We start from the raw sequence: 19188 nt of genomic DNA, 5'->3' as shown, positions 1-19188 counted from the left end.
TCCTTTGCAAACACTGTCAAGGTCCTGGAGAATCACCGATCACAGGACGGCTGAGGTTGGAATGGACCTCTGGAGATCATCTAGTCCAACCCCCCTGCTCAAGCAGGGTCCTCCAGAGCACATTGCCCAGGACCCCACCCAGATGGCTTTTGAGTATCTCCAGGGAAGGAGACTGCACAGCCCCTCTGGGCAACCTGTGCCAGTGCTCCGTCACCCTCCCAGCCCAGAAGTTTTTCCTCCTGTGCACATGGAACTGCCTGTGGTTCAGTTTGTGCCCGTTGCCTCTTGTCCTGTCCCTGGGCTCTACTGAGATCCCCTCTCAGTCTTGTCTTCTCCAGGCTCTACAGGCCGAGCTCTCGCAGCCTTTCTTCACAGGAGACATGCTGCAGTCCCCTCATCATCTTTGTAGCCCTCCGCCGGACTCTCTCCAGTAGGGCCATGTCTCTCTTGTACCCTCTTTCCAGCAGGTCAACCCCCAGCCTGTCCTGGGCCATGGAGTTCTTCCTCCCTAGGTGCAGGACCCTGCACTTGCCTTTGTTGAACTTGAGAAGGTTCCTCTCTGCCCATGAGGTTGTGATTAAACAAGGTTGTGGCTCTTTTTCTGGATGGTGGACGGGTGGGATGGCAGTAGGACAAGGAGTCATGAGGGGAGGAAGAGGGATTCCATTAACTTCTGCCCCTGGGTTAGGTTCTTGGGAGGGTTATTATTGTGGGAAGTGAGGACATATGCAGCGTGAGTGCCCAAGCTGTGCACGAATTCAGCCACAGTCAGGGGTGAATCCTCCTTTGGGAGAAAATCAAGATGTAGGCCGAACTGATGAATGACTAGTTGAGGAGGAATATCCTTGTGCTTGTATTCGATGTGTATGTATGTTTTTGGATGTAATCCCTTTGGCTAGTCAGGGCTGCATAACCAGGAAAGTTGCTGGAAAGCAAGTAACCTTTCTAGTGGCTACAGGGGCTACTTTATCTCTCAAGCCATGGAGCTCAATGACAGTCCTTCCGAGATGGGTGTGTTATAAAGGTCCGCAGGCATTCACCATTAAGTCAGAGTCAGACTCTTATACGATCGTTTGTTTCAGCTGGAGCTGGGTGCCTCCAAAGAGGGACCCAGAACAAAGACATTCTGGGCTAATTATACTCCTTCCAGTCTTATTTCCCCGCCTGCCAGTGACAGTCTCTTCCAGTCTTCTTTCCTGAGTTGCTGGTCTCTTTCCTTGTAAATGGATTGTGTCTACATCCCAGGACGGTTGCTGTGTTCCTGCTTCAAAGTGCCTTATCTTATCCGGAGGCTAACCGTGACCTCTGTCCATTGTGTTCTGTAAGTTGGAGGGCTGATTCTGGCTGCTTCTGCAGTTGTTGCGTCAGCAGCAGCCCACAGGTTCGGTAAAAGCTTCGGCCTGCAGGCTTCAGGGCATTATTTTAAATAAAATAATTACTTATTTAAATGATTTTACAGCATAGAAACAGCTCGAAGTGGGTGCCTCTGGAGAAGGACACCGGACAAAGAAATTCTGGGGTAATTAGACCCCTTACAGTTTTATTTTCCCACCTGCCAGTGAAGGCCTCCTCCAATCTTCTTTACTGAGTAGGTGGTCTCTCCCCTTCTGATTGGTGTCTCTCTCCTTCTGACAGCTCCTGGCCTACAGCCCAGGCTGGATGCCATGTCCTTGTTTCTCCCAGGCCCTTATCTCCTCCAAGGTCAACCCCAACCCACGTGTATCCCATCTTGTCTCCTGCAGTCTACTTTGTAGCCTCATGAGCTAGTTTTGTATCTTTGTCAGCTAGTTTTAACTGGTTTGGCAGTTACAACACTGGCAAGGTCACATCCTTCGCAATGTTTCTGGAGTTCAAGGACAGTTCAGCCTTGAGGCCTGCAGGCTTCATCTACTTTAGGCACTGATGCTAAGCAAGAGTGAGACTTATGCGAAGCTGAAGCTAAATCGGCTACAATTTCCTTCTCCAACAGTCCTCCCTTGGTTTCTATGAGCACACCTGCTGGATACATATATTGGGGTAGAGTATTTGTGCACATCGTAGAGGAGAATGTGAGGCACTTTTTCTCCTTTTTTTTTTTTTTTTGTGAAGTTTACCTTAGATTAAATGATAGGTTTTTTGACCTCTGTTCATGGAGTGTGCGGGATCTTTCAACTTTAAGAGATGTCCCCAGTCGAGGGGAGATCGCAGTGTAGAGGCGCGTTGTTCCTCAGGAGAGTTCAAATGGCTGTCCTGAGTGATGTCTATTTATACTACGTCCATGATTTGTACCATTAGCCAAATCAGGTGTGATCTAGCCACGGTGTGTCATATTGGAAGTCACGTACCTTTCAAATTTCAGGAGGAAGTTTCTCGTTTGCTCCCCAGCGAGGACTTCTCAGCCGGGCTTTCTGCTAGTGACTTTACCACTAGTTGTTTGTATGTGCCAAGGTCATGGTCGATCACTTGGGAAAGTGGAGGGCGAAGGTCCTGCCACCTTCCCCCCCACAACTAGAGTCAAACCCTCCACCTCACAAAGTGGCCGTACAGGAGCCTCTTGCCTCGTGGTATAAATAGACCTCAGTGTCTACTGATCAGCATATATTAATTCAGTATATAACAGCAGGGCTTGTGTCTTTCGCAATAACTACCACACACACAGAGGTGTAGGAGGATTATGAGCAGTAAAGAGAACAATGTTGATGCTAGCAATATCACTACCAGGTGAAGGTTAAAAATTCCTGTTGCTGTTAGTGACCTTTCAAAAAGAGTTCCTCACTAATGAAGTTCTTTTGATTTTTCTTTTGTACTGGTTTAGTGTAGAATTGGACTGCAGCTGCTGTTGAGATGTAATAGGAGCTGAGTAATTCCAGTTGCATCCCAGGATCCCAGTAAAGTTACAGATAGAAATCTTTGGGTGATTGCTTGCAGCTACAACAATAGTATTTTTGATTATAAAATGACAAAGGGTTCTCATACAAACACATCAGACAAGGCAATCGAGTTAAATTACAAATTAATGTTTCGGAAAACCAAATAGAGAGAAGCAAAAGCTTTAATCATTATGCCACAAATCACAAGTCACTTGAAAAGGCGCCAAGGTGTTGCTGGGTTGTTAAGAAAGCCTTACTGCACGGATTTGGTTTGGAGACTCAAGAACTGAGATGCAGCTGTGCTTTTGCAGCCGGGCACTAATTCGTGAAGCACAAAGTATAGGCATTCCTCTTTTTCGATTGTAATCCCGTTCCCAATAGTGCGTTATGACAAACAAGAAGTTACGTTACCATTTTTAGTTATTGAAGGCAGAACACTGAAGGAGATAAGCCCGCCTTAACTAGGATAATCCTTCTGTTAAGCAAACATGAAGATGGTACTGCTCTTTTGGAAGTTTGTCTGCAGCTCTTGAAAAAGCAGGTATCTCCCTAAGAGACAGCATCTCGAAGATGTACACAATATGCTAAACATTTCTCTCTCCTCAGAGTTTCTGGATTCCCCTGTCTCTAGTCATTGTGAATACTGTCCACCCTCCCAAGCTGATCCGCTTGCCTGGGGGCTCCTTACTCCTGGGGGCCTTCTTGGACAAAGGGGACATTCTCTCTGCATACGTCCTACATTGCCACAGAAATAACATTCCGGTCCCTCACTGTCTCCCCGTCTTCTCCTGCCCCCTTCTCGTCCTTGCCCTTGGCATTGCCCTAGCCTTCCTCGGCCTCCTCTGTCTCTTCCTCTACCCCTTCCTCTAATTTGCAAGTTCCGTGCTGAAGCTGCTGCTAAGAGATTAGCCTCTTCTTGGTTTTCCTTTTTCCGTTCCTTTGCTTGCTTCCCTTGCTGTTTCTCCTCTCTCCCGTCATAGACCAATACTGCCACGCTTAAAATCCTTTGTGAAGTTTCTCCTTGCCACCCTGGCATGTGCTCCTTCAACTCTTTTGGGCTATCCGGAGCGGCCTGATGGACAAAGACACTAATGGCTAGTGCATCATTCCAATTCTGGAAAGTCCTTCCCCCATAGTTCAACAAGGCTTGCCCTAGTCGTCCCCCAAAATCCCTGGCCTCTTTGTCCAAGCTCTGTCTACGCTCCTGCACTCTAGTCCAATCCACTCCTAGTTTGCTACATGCTCTAATAGCTTCTACCGAGTTCCGGAGTCCTGTCTGGCAAGCGACTCTGTCCCCTGCGTTATTGTAATCCCAATTTGGATCGTTTGCTGGCTAACGATTTGTGTTTCCCCCAGTCTGTTGTACAAACTTTGCCTCTTTATTAACTATTTTATCATCTCGCTCGTTTGGTCAGAACAACTCTCTCAAGAGTACTTGGGTATCCCGCCAGTTTGGTCAGAACAACTCTCTCAAGAGTACTTGGGTATCCCGCCAGTTTGGATTCTACCCAGTGCATATATATTAGAAAACAGCTGAGCGCTCCTTTCCGCATCCTCCCTCAACCTGGGCATTTTGCTTGCCCACAATGCTCAATCACTCGGACTCCAGGGTTGGCTAGTAAATACATGCAGTACCACGTGAGGGGGGGTTAGCTCCCCCCCCCGCCCCCGCTGCACTCGGTTGGAGTGCTGCTGCATTAGGTAAAACATTAGCAACCATAGGATGGAGTCCTGCCACGGGAGGAGGGGAAGTCTGAGTAAGAGGAGGAGAGGGACAGATAGACAGATCTTTGGGAGGCGCCACCGGAGGAGTGTAAGGCGGAGCAGTAGCTCCTGGGGCGTTATTTGGGACACCTATATCTGCTGCAGCAAGAGTAGTTTTACAGAGGGTGCCGTTTGTCCTCCTTGGATCTCGCCGGTCCCACATCCAATTATCCCACACATACCAATAATCCATTCAGTGAGGCTTTTCATCTTCCAATATAAGCTGCAGCAGAGCTCATTTCTTAGAATCGAAGGATCCTTCCTTGGGTTAACCCCCACATTAATTGTAAGATGGACAATCATCCTGACATAAAGGGACAGCTAACTAGCTAGGGATCGATTTGACTGTAACGGCTTTTTTCTCCTTTTTGTTCCTTTTCCTTTTCTAAATTTGGATGTTTGGAGCCAAGAGGGTCCAATGGTGGTTGGCTACACTCCCATCTGGGGTGCCAAAGTGCTGTGGAAACACTTTGATCCTAGGTTTCCAAGAAGCAGAGCCTCACGCACATCTAGCAGCAAAATTTTATTTCTTTAAATGATGGTGCAGCATAGTAACTGCTGGAGCTGGGTGCCTCCAGGGAGGGACCTTGAACAAAGGAATTCTGGCCTAATTAGACCCTTTACAGTTTTATTTCCCACCTGCCAGGGAAGGTCTCCCCCAATCTTCTTTACTGAGTCTTCTTTACTCTCCTTCTGGTTGGTGTCTCTCTCCTTCTGGTTGGTCTTGGCCTTCAGCCCACACTGGTTGCCATGTCCTTGTTTCCCACAGTCCCTTATCTCCTCCGAGGTCAACCCCAACCCACGTGCATCCCATCTTGTCCCCTGCAGTCTACTTTTTAGCCCCATGAGCTAGCTGTGTATCTTTATTAGCTGCTTTTAATGGGTTTGGCCGTTACATGCTCAGCAATGATTCTGGAGTTCATGGACGGTTCGGCCTTGAGGCCTGCATGCGCAGGGTAGGCAGTGGCGATAGAAACAGAGCTGCATGTCATACCCCAGCTCTGCCCTTCCACCTGAGATGCAAGCCCTGAAGACAGCAGGGGCCTGCTCTTGCCCTGGGGTGACTGGAGAGGGCAGGGGAGGCCAAAGCTTTTCTCCCCCTTTCCCTTGGCTATTGTGGGCCAGCAGAGCAGTTGACGCTTTGCAGCAAAACCAAAGTGTGTCAGGCCGCTCTACGCTGGCCTGGCATATTGGAACGAGTGGACACCCCGTCCCCCCCAGGACAAGCCAGATTCATGCAGGCAGCAAGTTTTGCCCCTTGCCTTTGGCTCCCTAAAAAAAGAACACTCACTCCGGCTGAGGAAACGGGGCTGTATCTTTGCGGGAAGCCCAACAAAGCCATGAAGCGGTAGCACAACAGGGGCTGTGCTTGAGGAGTCGAGCTGTCCTGGGGCTGCGGGAGATGCCAGCAATGAGCCAGACCTTCCAGCACACTTGCGTGTGTCCGTGGTGTGCAGCACCATGACATTGGCACAGCTGCGTCAGCTCTGCTCAAACAGAGTCACGTCCTGGCGGGAGGGTGCCACCTCGCCCATGCTCTCGGGAGCCAGGGACACAGTGCTCCGAGGTGGAATCTTGATGTTCTCCTTGGCACCCTCAGGTTCATGATGGTCTGTGACACCAGGCAACGGACTAAAGGTTCCGCATCATTTTCCAGGGGCTGGAGGGCTGCGAGAGAAAGGCACCGAGCTGAGAACAGACTCCCACCTTTGCAGAGATCCCAGGAATCCCCCCCCAGGCAGGGCCAGCCCCACTCAGCTCTTCCCATGCGGAGGAGGCAGCAGGTAGGACAAATGGATCAGCTGGCACTTGCAGGTCGGCCAAGCCCCAGATGCGCCCCAAATACCCCCTGCTCTCCCCCACGTAGGGACACAGAGCCTTCCTCACCTGGGGCAGGCCAGTGAACTGCAGCTCACTTCCCAGCCTCCTCCCTCCTCCCTGCCAGGGCTGCCTGACACAGCGCTGCTCTCACTCACCAGTGCACAGCTCCTGCACCTTCTCCTTCCTCCGCTTCTTCACTTGCTGCCCGATGAGCCCTAGGCAAACACCTCCGCTCACCCCTCATACTCCCCAGCAAGCCCCCAGTAGCACAGCTCCCATCTGGCCTTGCCAGCTTGGCCATGCAGCCTGCTCCCCTTGGGCAAGGCTGGCCCCAGCCCCGTCCCCACGGTGCAGGACCCAGGGACGGTGGGAGGGACTGAAGACCCTCCTGTGTGCCCGTCTGGGTGGGCAGGCATGGCCCTGGGCTTGTGGCTCACCAATGAACCTCACAGCTGCCTCCCGCAAGGATGCGTCCGGGTTCTCCAGGTATGGCAGGCTCTGGCGCAGGTGTTGCTCCGCTCTGCTCCTGTCCCTCAGCAGCTGCAGACAGCACAAGGACAGGGGGTTGGCACCGAGCCTCCCCAGAAGGCCAGGCCTGTCCCTCCTCCCAGCTCCGGCCTCCTCTTCCTTCCTGCCCACGCCTCCCAGCTAGAAGCTGGCTGGTAGCCAGGTTCAGAGGGAGCAGAGGGCAGAGCGGGGCCTGCGGGTGCTGAGATCCCCGCCATGCTTCTGCCAAGGCCCAGCCAGGCCAGGGGCCCCTTCAGCACCCCAGCGGGCACTTAGAGTAGAGGGCTCTGGGCTGCAGCAGTGCGTGAGGGGCACAGCTGTGCACCCTGCCCACTGGCCATGGCGGCAGGCCTCATCCCGCCGCGGCCCCGGGGCCTTTGGCCACGTCCTTACCACGCACTCCCCGATCTTCCATGTCTCCGCTCTTCTGGCCAGCTGCTTGAGCTCCTCCCACTTGAGGAACTGTGCAGCGCTCACCAGGGCTTCCTGAGAGGCCTGCAGAGCAACAGAGACCAGGAGATGCCACCGCAGCCACGGCAGGACACCCTGGGTCCCCCTCGTCTTGGCAAGGCTCCCAGCCTTTCCCAGCCCCAAATGGCACGACGCAGCGTGCCACTAGGTCTGGCCCTCCCTGAAGGCAGAGGCAGCTCTGCCTTGTCCTTCGGCACACAGGAAGCTGCACCTCATGCTGCCATGCGTTCCAAGGCACACTTGGCAGCAGCCCTTGCCTTGCTGCTCACCTCCACCCTCGGCATGTCAGCATTGCTTCCCCAAAACACTGCTCCCTACCTGGGCCACTCTTTGCACCTTGTCACTCATGTGGAGGAAGAGCGGCACCAGGCTCCTCTGTGCATGCTGCTTCAGGTTCCGTTTGTTCTTCCCCACCACAATCTCCAGCAGGTCTTTGAAGAGGAGCATGGAGAGCTCTCGCACTCTGCTGTCTTCCTGCAGCCAGGGAGGAGAGGAGGGGAGGCCTCAGCAACGACTCCAGGAACGGGGCCCGACAAGAGCGTTTGCCATTGCAAGGCCTCGTCCTCTCCGGGCACAACTGTCCCCCAGCCCGGCCAGAGGTCAGAGCTGAGGACAAGCCTCTGCTGAGGCAGCCTGGACAATGAGCCCCGCTTTGATGACGGGCTCTGTCTCCCTCTCCCTCTGGAGGGAGCTTCTTGGATTTCCCGAGGCCTCCATCAGGGCCCCCGCACACAACAAGAGGACAGAAAGGGACAGCCCCGCGGCACGGCCTCTCCCTCGCTCTCTAGCCTGCTCCTACCTCTCTGCTCATCGCTGCCCCAGGCCACGGCAAGCGCCGCACGCAGCCAAGCACGAGACGCAGCAGCCGAGAGCAGACAGGGGGCTGGTTTGCTCTACTCCCACAGCCCCGGACACCAAGGCCAGCACAGGGCATGGGCTGAGAACCACAGGGCAAAAGGTTTCCTGACATACAGCAGGGCCTGTGCGGGGACGTGCCAACAGGCACGTATGCAGAGGGGCACACAGCACCCAGACCACGCATACGGACCCCCGGACACACCAGCAGAGCCCCGGCTCTCCCATCAGCCTTACGTCATCAAAGCGAGGCAGAAGCTTCTCGGCCAGCTGCAGAACAATCGGGTTGGAGCCCTTCTGTTCCAGGTAGCTGAGGATGTTTCTCAGCAGCATCAGGCTTCCCACACGCACTTCCCTGCAAGCATCCTGCAGCCACTCCATGCTGTCTGGGAGCAGGCTCTGCATTCTCCTTTTCTGTGGGAAACGCACAACTTTCTTTGTGGGAAGCAAGGCCAGACCCGACCCCCCCCCGCCCGCCCAAAAGTGCTCTGCCTGCTCTTTTCCCATCAGGGCTCAGTGGCCAGGGCCAGGGCTCTGCACACACGCAGGCCTTGGGCACAGAGGCTGCAGTGCAGGGCACAGATCTCCAAGGGGGCCCTCAGCATGCACTGGCCTCTGTAGGGAGCAAAGCTGCTGCCTCAAGGCCCAGGAGCAGCTGGCTGCCTTAGCCCGGCCCTGTGCTCCAGCTCATTGTCCCTCTCCCAGATCTTCCCGCTGGGCACTGGTGCCTTTCTCCTTGTGCAGCACGGCCAAGGGCCTGGCATGACACTCGGGGCAGATGAATGGGGCAGCGGAGACTTGGGAGCAGCTACCACACCTCCGGATTGCCAGCCAAGTCCAAGCCACTCTCTGACCCAGTGTCTCCTGTCAAGCCCCAGGCTGCCAGCATGGCTTCACCCGCCTGCCCCCCTCCTCACCATCTTGGGTCTATTCAACAGGGCCACGAGGCCTCTGAACGCCAGTCTGCGCATCTCCAGGCTCTCACTCTGCGCATAACCCTGGACGAGTGGCAGGACCTCCTCATCCATGTCGGCAAGGTCAGGGCATTCCAGCAGCTGAAATGGACACAGCACTGAAAGACTGGCACAGCCGGCAGCACTGCCTGCAGCGTGCAGCTCTCCATCCCACCCACCATCCAGGGCAAGGGCACCAGGCCCTCACAAAGCTCAGCCCAAACACAGCAGGCATTGTGCAGACACCCCTGGGCCCTGCTCCCAGCCCCGCGCCTCACGGCACACTGCACACACTGCTCGCCTCCTCCTCCCGTCCCCTGAACCCTCCGCAGCCTCTTGTTCTCATCCCTTGGAGGAGCAATTGAACACAGACAGCTGCCACAAAGCAGGCACGAAATACAAGTGCTTACGAGTGGTCGCCCAGCAGAAACGAGCCAAGGCCGGGGCTACTAACAGGAGCGTATGCATTGCCCCAGCTCCATTCACCAGCATCACCCCACATGCATGTGCACAAGCGAGCACAGCATTTAGAGGCCCCTCCAGAGAGGCACTGCTTGCCATGAGGCCCACCTCGACAAAGAAAGCCATGACGGGCAGCTGATGAAACTGGTCCTCCCTCCTCAGCAGCCTTGCCAGCTGGCGGAAGATCCAGCGACGCAGGTGACTGGCAGCCCCTCTCATTGCTCTGTCAGAGGCAAGAAGGCAGTGTTGGGCCTCAGCCGAGCAGGCAAACCTCCTCTGGCATCGCTCTGCTTGGCACGCAGCTCCTGCAGCCAGCGGCATTTGCTCATGGAGCACTGCTCTTGCCCTACCACACCTTGCCATTAGAAAGTCAGCGTCAGGCATCATTACGTTCCTTTTGGTGGGAGACCGGAGAAACAGCCTTCCTGCCCAGGCGGCATGGCCTGCCCACACATCCCCTCTCCTGCCCGCTTTGGATTCCTGTGCCCCTGGGCCCTCCCCAGGTTCTCCTGCGCACGACCCTCTCCCACAGCTCCTACCACCACCTGCTCCCCCAGCAGCTCTCCAAGCTGGGCAGCATGGCAGCTCCCAGGGCCCTTCTGCTGGGCGAGCCCTTGCCACAAGGGCTGAGGCTGCAGCCCCTTTCTTGGAGAAGTGGCGTTCCCCCTCCCCCACCAAGAAGCACATGGGGAGGCACACCCCACAGCCAGGGAAGAGGTGCTGGGCCAGAGCAGGCCGGAAAGGGCTCTACCTGGCCAGCACCACCACTCCCTTCTGCGAGGTGTCCGCATGCAGAAATAGGTCCCAGCCGCCCTTCCTCTCAACAGCCACGGCTATGGTCTCATAGTGGGCGCAGCGCAGCAGACTTTTCATGGCCTGCACGGCGCACCTGCATGCAGAGCAAAGCCCAGGTCACACTGGCAGCCTGGCCCTGCCTCCAGGTGCAGCGCAGAGACAGGGCGAGCGGGATCGAGCACCTGACGTGGCTGGTGGGACGGGACTCATCCCGTTGACATTCCCTCAAGAAGATATTTGCTTCCTGGTGGCTGAACTCTGCTGTGAAGACCATCTGCAAGAGCAGCGCCAGGAAGAGCTGGGGGAAAAACGCCTTCACCGCCTCTGGGCAGACGGGCTCCCGGATGATCTCACACAGTGCCCTCGTTGCCTGCAGAAAACACCCAGACACACCTCTCACTCCCGAGCAGTCCCCAGCATGCTTCCACAGCCCTCCAGGTGGGAGGCTCGAGCACAGCCTTGGAGCATGGGAAATGCAGCTGGAGGCCTCAGCCTGGCTGCCTGACCAGGGCCAGCGCCCGCAGGCTCTTGGGCCTCAGCTCCTGGTTGTACACAGTGAGCCTTCCTGCCTCAGCATGACCATCACCTCGGCAGGCTTCGTGTAGCGTGCACGCTCGGCCAGGCTCCCTGTCCCAGGCCGTGCTGCCTGCCCAGGTTTTGCAGGAGCCCTACTCCTGCCCCTCACCTTGCCCCCAACCCGACCCTGGCTTTCCAGCCTGCTGAGCGAGGTCGGCGGATGCAGGGACAGCGTCGGATGGAGATTTCCTGGGCATGGCCAGCCTGGCTGTTGGTGTGCAGAGAGGCCAGGCAGCACTTGGCAGCCCTGTGCGCTGGCACAGTCGGAGGCCTGGCGCTGGCCATGTTGTAGCCATGGGCCCAGGAGAGGTCCCTGCTTGGGGGCACACAAGCAGTGGAGAGGGGGAGGGGGCCCAGGGAGGCAGGCACCAGCCTGGGGGCACGGGAGGTCTCGTCCCCTAACTCACGGCCAGCGGAAGGATGCAGTTGTTGTCCCTGTCGGAGCTGGACTGCTTGCGCAGTGGCCGCTCCTCCAGCAAGCTCAGCAGCTCCCGCAGCATGTCCGGCGCAAGCATCGGCTTATCCATCAGCACCTTCCACATGCTCACGGCAGTGCTGCAGGCCCAGAGCGCTCTGTCAGTGGCACTTCCTTGGCCGCAGCACCGTAGCCTGGGCCAGCCCTGGAGGTCCCCAGCTGTGTGCCAGCCCTGCCCCTGCCCACCCCCTCCTCCCTGGCAGCCCCAAGAGGGTCCTGCCCAGGCAGGCAGCACATGACCAAGCTGAAGCCCCTTGCGCGGCAGGGAGCGTGCAGAGCCGCTGCGCTCTGCGGCTCAAGGCAGGGACACTTGCTCAGCTCTGGCTCCTCAAGGCCTGCTTGAGGCACCAGGGCTGGGAAACGGTGGGCGAGACACAGGGCCCTGCCCCTCAGCCGTGTGCTGGCCTTCTGCTTGCCTCTGGCCCTCTTTGGGCCCTTCTCCCCACGGCCAAGGAGCCCGTCCAGGCTGACGGGCCCCATACCTGTTGCACAGTGGCGAGCAGTACAGCAGGCTCATGGTCACCTCGCTGGGCTCCAAGCAGGCCAGCTGGCAAAGGGTCTTGTTTAGGGTGACCCGGGCCGACAGCTCCCTCACATACTTGACGTTCCTGTAGAGGCACCTTATGATGCGTGGCACCTGGAAGACACAAGGCGGACGGTGAGGCTGCTCCCAGAGAGCAGCCAATACCCCAGCTCCCACTCACTTCTCCTTCCCTCTCCACCACTCCCACCGCTCCTTGCTGCCTTCCAAGGGGCTCCGCTGCCCAAGAACACTGGCTCTCGGCGGGGAAACAGCGCCCCAGAGGGTCGAGCCCCACGCACGCCAGCCCCAGGCTCCTTACATCTTCCAGCACAGAGAAAGCGTCCAGCAGGAACATGGTCAGCATGTGGGAAGCCACCTCCGTATTGTAGGTGCTGCAGTTCCTCATGCCCTCGATGGCTGTGACAATGACGTCTGTCCTTTCGGAAGGCTGCAGGTTTTTCACAAACAGCTGGGGCAGAAAGGACCCAGGAGAGAAGAAATGTCACGCTGCGGGCCGCACTACTGCTGCTTAGCTAAGCAGTGGATGTGGCTCTGGAGAGAGGTGCGGGGCAGTGCTGGCACCGTGGCCCAGGAGAGCCAGGAGCACGCGCTGTGCTGGGTAGCAGCAGCATGGGGCATGTGGCCAGAGGGCCACCAGGGCAAGGCAGGATGCTCGGGAGCAGGCTCACAGTGCACTGGCTCTGCAGGCAACCCTAGCTTGCCGGTGGCCAGCAGGCTGCAGCTGCTGCTGGGACTCTTGGAGCCAAGCCTCTGGCTAGTCCCCGCTCAGGGACAGCGGGAGACACAGCAGTGAGAGCAGGGCTGCTACCAGGCAGCAACCAGTACTCTAGGTGCCACTCAGAGCTGCTTCCTTCTCCACCACCACCTCTGCATCAACCCCAAGGCCCCCTCAGCCCCACTCGTTAGGCATCCCTTTGCTCATCCACGTCTCCTCAGGACCCCATGCCCAACAGTCCCAGCAAGGGAAGTGCTCCTCACCCTCATGATCACGCTCATGTTGCTCGTCCACGAAAGGCAGAGCTCATTGTCGGCTTCCCTCTCCTTCTGGGGCTCCACATACTCTGGATCATCCTGCAGCATCGCCCGGCCTGAACAGCAGCAGAAAGACACAGCGGTCAGCAGGAGTCATGCAGAGCTGCAGCTGGCAGACTCATGGCGTCAGAGAGAAACCAGCCTGGCAGAGACAAAGGGCATGCCAGGAATGGATGGGGAGCAGGATTCCCAGGGAGGGTCGGGGCCTATTCCAGGGCAGAGAAGGGCAACTGCTTCAAAGGGTACCAAAAGCCTCACGGGCTTTCCGGTGCGAAGCCCGACACAAGCCGTAGCCTCTGAGCAGGGGCTGCTGAGCGTTTTCCAGGCCAGTGGTATCCAGGACAGGTACTAACAGCCTGCTCCCCTGCTCCTACATCAGCCGCGCCTCCTGCTCCTTTGCCTCACTGAGCAGAGGGGCCGAGGCAGTGCGATGCCTTCCCCGGCCTTGCCAGCGTGGCCGCGTGCAGAAGCACACAGCCCAGCACAGCTTCTCTTACGTTTTCGCTGCACGACGAATCTGAAGAGGCAATGAAGAGCATCCAAGGCCCCGCCCTTGGTCTCCGCGTCCTCGTAAGCACAGCAAAGGATGAGACAGCCCACCAGCTGTCCCAGCATCGGCACGGGGATCTTCCCATAGCAGGCAGGGCTCTCATCCACTCCTCCAAAGGGGTGCCACACCTGGGCAAGGCGGGTGGGACAGGTAGAAGGGCTGACGGGAGGCAGTCGCCACCAAAGCCCTGAAGCCAAGACTCTGCCCAGGCATGGATCCCAGCGGAGCCAAAGCTCTCGAGGGCCCTGCAGGCCTTGCCTCCCAAAGCAGCAGCCCAGCAAAGGCAGCACTGCCAGGCTGCGGCTCACATCATGCTCCGCGCGCACTGCTCCCCTGCACAGGGCTGGGGGCACAGCTGGCTCCTGCGACAAAGGGACTGCAGAGAAAAGCCCATGGAGAGAGGGCCAAAGAGCTTTGCTTCAGGGCAGAGCCTTGCTCAGTGCCTTAACCTGTGCCCACGCTTCCCTCCGAGGGACCCCCTGAGCTGCACTGTGCTCTGGGCTGCTGCAAAGGGCCAAAGCGGGGGCTGCACGGTGCTTGGCTCCTTACCTCCAGCGAGGAATAGTTGGCCAGCAACTTGCTCAGCCTCCCAATCCTCCCCACGGCCCTCTCACGCACAGCTGCTCTCTCCGTCTTGGTGAAGGGCAGCAGCATCTGCAAGGAGAAAGGCTACTGCTCTGCCCGGGGAGCTGACGCCCACTCCAGCAGGAGCAGCTCTGCTAAGCGCCTGCCTGCAGTCCTACAGTGCACCAAGGCTTCCTCGGAGCTAGAGCAAGCCTGGAATGGCCTTCCTGCCCCTACAGGCCCCAGCCTGCAAGGCCCACCTTGCCCTCAGGCAGCCAGCCACACCTAAGCCCCCTCCCAGCCTCTGCTCCTGGCCATGCACATGGCCCCGGGTGCCCTCTTCAGGATGGCAGGCCTTTCAGGCCACACCTTCCCTAGGGGTCTGCAGTGGGCAGCCTGGCCTCCGGCCTCCTGGCATGGCAGAAGAACCAAGCTTCTGGGCTCGGCTCCCCTTGCAGCACGGGCAGCTCCCAGTGGGTCTCTGCCCCATTCTGATCTGGCAAGGAAAGCACAAGGCACGCGGAGGCGGGGGGACAGCAGCACCAGCTGCCATCAGTGCAGTGCCTAGAGAAGAAGGGTGACATTCCTCCCACTGCTTTGGTGCAAGGAGAGCTTTGGGGGCAGAGGTGGCCCAGGAGTGCTCATGGGGGCAAGGTGTTCCCAAGAGCCTGGAGGATGTTTGGGGTGGGAAGGGACTTGGGCTGTAGCCAGGGGACACTGGGCTCACAGAAGAGCCCAGTGGGGAACCTCTGCTCACCCAAGCGAGAAACGCCCCCTGCCTGCAGCGTGCTGCCTGTACATGGCACTCGGGGGGGGAATGTCCACTCGAGGGTGTCACTTCCCTCTGGGCCGAGGAACAGGCCCAATGCAGCCCACTCTTTGCAAATGCCACACCTGCAAGATCTTCTGCAGCTCCAGGAGGCTGGAAGTGGCCGACTTGAGCACCAGCACCTCCAACATGTTGTCCATGGCATCGAGGGTCTGCAAGGAGGACAGGGGGTTGTGGCATTCCTTCCCCACTGCCTCTGACCCACAGCAGACTCAGTTGAACCCCTGCTGCCCAGCGAGGACACCCGCTGCCCTGCACGGGCCAACGAGAGGCCTCAGGGCAGGAGACCTGCTGTGCACGGACCAGCCCCTGGGCACTGCCCATGGCCCAGCCCACGGGAAGGGCATGAAGGCAGGAGGGTGGGAAAACAAAGCTGAGATCCTGCCCAGCCTTGGAGCTGGCAGTCACCTCTCAGCACAGCGGAGCCAGGGGCAAGCCCAGAGGGGCTGGCGGGCTCCCTGTAGCTCACCCAGCACCTACCTTGGAGTAGAGGGACATGTCCACGGTCTCCATGTCTTCTCTTGGAGGAAGCAAGAAGACACTCTTGAAGCAGGCATGGAGAAGGCTGCTCTTTTTGCCCTCCAGAACCGGCTCCACTGCACTGCAAAGAGAGAGCGAGAGAGAGAGAGAGATGCCTGTTGGACACTGGTGCTGGGAGCAGTGCCTGGATGCCCTGGGGAGGTGGCTGTGGGCCGCTGGGGCAGGAGTCCCCCGGCTGCTACAGAGAGCACGTGAGGGAGCCCTGCAGGGAGGCACCTCCTCCCTCCATGAACTGGCCCAGGGCCAGAGGAGAGCCCAGGCAGCTAGGCCTCCCCCCTTCTCTACCACCTGCCTCCCCTTCTGCACTACCAGCCAAGGGGCCCTGGGGAGCTGCAGCAGGCAACCCTCTGCCCTCCCATCTGCCCTACTGACAAGCCTACTGACAAGCAAGGGGAGAGCAGAAGCGCAGCAGACAGCACCGCCAGCCTCCTCCCACCATGGTGCACACCTCCCAGCCAGGCATGGTGCCATCAGGCACATGCTGTGCACAGGTCCTGGCCAAACCAGGGGCTCTGCTAGCTACCTCATTGCCGTGATAGCAAGCATGGCTTGCTGGCGCACCGCTGTGCCCAGGCGCTCCAAGGGCTCCTCTTCCAGCAGCACCTGCACAGCACAACCGGCAGTCAGCGCGGCAACTGCCATCACCCAGCACCAGCAGACCCAGGGCCCAGCTGGCCTTGCCCCTGTCCTCACACCTGCTGCCTCTCCCCTCACCTCGATATGCTCGGCCAGCTCGTGTCGGCAGCAGAACACCTCCAGGCCCCAGGACAAGGTCTTGGCGCTGCTGCCTCCACAGAGGGTGCCGATGGACGCTAGAAACTTCAGCTTCTGCGCCTCTTGCTGACAGACGGGGAAGAGAGACAGAGTGAGCGCGAGAGGGGACAGGAAAGGCCAGCAGGACCAGAGCAGCCAGGGGGCTGCAGTGCTGGGCGGGACCCCGGACGGCAGCAGCTCTGCACAGCCAGCACCTCCCCAGCAGCCTGCCAGCAGACATGGGCGGACCCGCAGGGAGACCCAGGCACAGCCCCCATGGAAACGGCTGCACTTACCTGTTCTCGGCCACCCACAAAGGCCTGGATGAAGTCCAAGGCTTCCTCATCCTCTCTGGACAGCTCGGACCAGCTGCTGATGGAAAACCTTGCACCTGAGAAAGGAAGAGAGCCAGGAGCACTGCAGAGATGGAGGGCAGGCAGCAGAGAGCTGCGCAGTGAGCTCTGCCCGCCGGCCAGCCATGGGCCTGCTCCCGGGCACGCAGTCTCCCCCACGCTGCTCAAGGCTGCACGGTGCCCAGCACATGGGCTGCCCTGCTGCAGCCAGCCAGGCAGGGCAAACCTCAACTGCACCAGGCTGGGGAACGTGCTGCCAGACGGGCAGCATCCCTCCTCCTGCCACGGAGCTGCCACTCGCTGCCCGTCCCAGGCAGCAGGAGCTGCGTCCATCTGCGCTCTCCCTCCTGGGCGCATGCTGCGCTGGGGCCAGCTCCCAAGCCCCGAGCGGGCCCTGGCATCCGGGCACCGCTGTGCCACCACCCCAGGCACCCCGACACCACGTGCTGGGGAGATGGGAGCCCGGCGCAGAGCAGGGTGCGCTCCCCGGCCCTCACCCCAGCCCGGCCCAGCCCCACGGGGCCGCTCACTCACCTCTCCGCCACGCCTGGGACTCGAACCCCTCCAAGGGCCTCGAGGCAGAGCTGCTCTCCTCGGCAACCCTGTCCTGCTCCTGGGATGCCCGGCGCGGGCAGCCGTACTCCTGCTCCCAGGCCACCCGCGGGCGGCTGGGGGGTCTCTCCGCCATCCTGCGGCACGGAGCAGAGGCAGGAGGGGGACACTTGTTTAATGCAGAGCTGGGGAGGGTCCCCACGGAGGTGGGGGCAGCGCAGTCAAAGGTCCCCGCGCCCGCCCCGGCCCTGGAGCCAGCTCTCCTGCGCCTCAGCCCCTGCCGCAAGGTCCTGCCCCCGCCGCGGCCGAGGGCCCCCGCAGCCCCGTGGCACTGCCGAGCCCGGCCCCGTCGCTCTCACCCGCAGCAGGAGCTGGCAAGGCCTCGGCAAGCGCCTCGACTCCGCGGGGCTGCCGGGGCGGCAGGGAAAGACGCGGCTGCGCTCGGGGGCTCCTCCTCGAGCTCCACGCGCTCCTGCCCTCTCCCGTCACCGTCCGCCCGGACACTGCCCGCACCTGACAGCGCCGCCGGTGTCACAACGGGGGGGGTCACAATGGCCCCGCCGGGGGCGGCTCTGAGGTCACCTCTGCTGCGCGAGCTGCTCCAGCAGCAGCAGCCGGCGCCACCAGGGGCTCCAGGGCCGCAGCGCGGCCGCCCCGGGCAGGAGGGAGCTGGGGCAGGGCAGGGCGAGGCAGCTCGAGGGGCCGCGCGCGGCTCCGCATGGCCACCTCCCTCCTCTTTCATCCCCGGCTGCCCACGCCTGGCTGCACTCACCTGCTCACCACTAACCACCAGCACCACCTCAAAACTTGACCCCACCATACCTCTTGCCCCAATCCCCTCCTCTCATCCCTCACCCCAAACTCTAACCCTCCAGCCACAACCCAGACCTCCAACCCCTTTCCCTAACTCTTGCTCCAGCCCTCACCGGCATCTCCAACCCTCAGCCCTAGCCAACAAATGCTAGCCTTCACCCCAGCCCTCACCCCTGCCATAGCCCACTCCCCCACAAAGCTAGCCAACACTCACAGCAAGCACCGGAAACCCGCAGCACAACCACCAAACCTCGCCCCACGCCTCACCCAACCCCTCACCCCATGCAGCCAGCTCTCGTCCCCAGCCCTGCCCTCAACACCAGCCCCCAAGCACCAACCCCAGGGAGATGCCCGAACCCCCACTGCCAGCCCCAACCCCTTCCCCAGCCGCCCTCCCCCTCGCACCAGCCCCCTACCCTGCAGCCCCTCTGCTCACGCTCCCGCCGGGCCCCCTCGCGCCCCACCCCGGCAGGCAGAGGAAGGGCAGGACCGGGCCGTGCTGGGGCAGCTGAGCGTGGCAGGCACCGCTGCAGATGCTCTGCTCCAGCCCCGCTCCAGCAGGGGCACCTACAGCACGTTGCCCCACACCAGCACAGGCGGCTTTGCAGCTTCTCCTGCAGCGGAGACTCCACAGCCTCTCGGGGAACCTGCTCCACTGCTTAAGCGCCCTCGCGGGGAAAAAGCGCTTTCCTGCGCTCAGGGGGAATTGCCTGCTTCGCCATTTTGGGCCACGGCAGCACCCAACTCCGGGGCCGGGGCCGGGGGCGGAGGGGCGGGGCCATGGCAGGGACGGGGCGCCAGCCGGGCCCCCCGCGCCGGCACAGGGAGCGCAGCAGGCTGCTGGGGCGCGGCCGTGGCGCAGACGCCCCCGCCGCACGCCCCTCGCCCACGGGCCCCGCCCGGGCCAGCCCCGGCCCCCGCGCACGCAGCAGGCCGCCGCCGCCGGGCCCTGCGCCACGCTGGCCCCGGCCGCGGCCGCAGGGACAGCCCGCCGGGCGGCCGTTGGGCGGCCTGCGTGTCGCTCACGGCTCACCCCGCCCCTCCCGGGCACCCATTCGCTCGCTGCCTCCCCTCGCTCCCCGATTGGCCGGGCGGGGGGCGGGCTCTCCACCCGCCCGCGGCAGCTGCTG

General features: G+C 59.9%; 1 protein-coding gene across 1 annotated transcript; it reads right to left on the bottom strand.

Moving 5' to 3' along the window:
* Positions 1-5124: 5124 nt before the first annotated feature.
* On the bottom strand, positions 5125-18806 carry LOC138069117 (maestro heat-like repeat-containing protein family member 7). Its single transcript, XM_068959698.1, has 23 exons — positions 18630-18806; positions 17228-17382; positions 16637-16731; positions 16302-16427; positions 16111-16190; positions 15528-15648; positions 15113-15199; positions 14204-14308; positions 13602-13782; positions 13051-13160; positions 12371-12520; positions 12011-12165; positions 11461-11608; positions 10660-10847; positions 10434-10571; positions 9791-9905; positions 9185-9322; positions 8505-8681; positions 7749-7886; positions 7335-7436; positions 6872-6974; positions 6590-6649; positions 5125-6281 (listed from the first exon to the last, which is right to left on the bottom strand). The coding sequence occupies exons 2-23, from the start codon at positions 17379-17381 to the stop codon at positions 6115-6117; spliced, it is 2838 nt and encodes a 945-aa protein (XP_068815799.1). The 5' UTR covers position 17382; positions 18630-18806; the 3' UTR covers positions 5125-6114.
* Positions 18807-19188: the final 382 nt, after the last annotated feature.

The sequence above is a fragment of the Struthio camelus genome, chromosome 13 (genome assembly GCF_040807025.1).
Source record: "Struthio camelus isolate bStrCam1 chromosome 13, bStrCam1.hap1, whole genome shotgun sequence".
Taxonomy (NCBI): Eukaryota; Metazoa; Chordata; class Aves; order Struthioniformes; family Struthionidae; genus Struthio; species Struthio camelus.
The sequence above is the reverse complement of the archived record's forward strand: the minus strand, read 5'-3'. Positions and strand labels throughout refer to the sequence as shown.

Bases quoted from the DNA above. Each gene is read 5' to 3' on its own strand.
- LOC138069117 (XM_068959698.1), bottom strand. From the start codon at position 17,381: ATGGCGGAGAGACCCCCCAGCCGCCCGCGGGTGGCCTGGGAGCAGGAG. The intron at 9,906-10,433 runs GTAGAGCCCTTT...TGCCTCTGACAG, and splicing joins GGAGTGGTGGTGCTGGCCAG to AGCAATGAGAGGGGCTGCCA. The intron at 6,650-6,871 runs GTGAGCCACAAG...GTGTTTGCCTAG, and splicing joins GGCAGCTGTGAGGTTCATTG to GGCTCATCGGGCAGCAAGTG.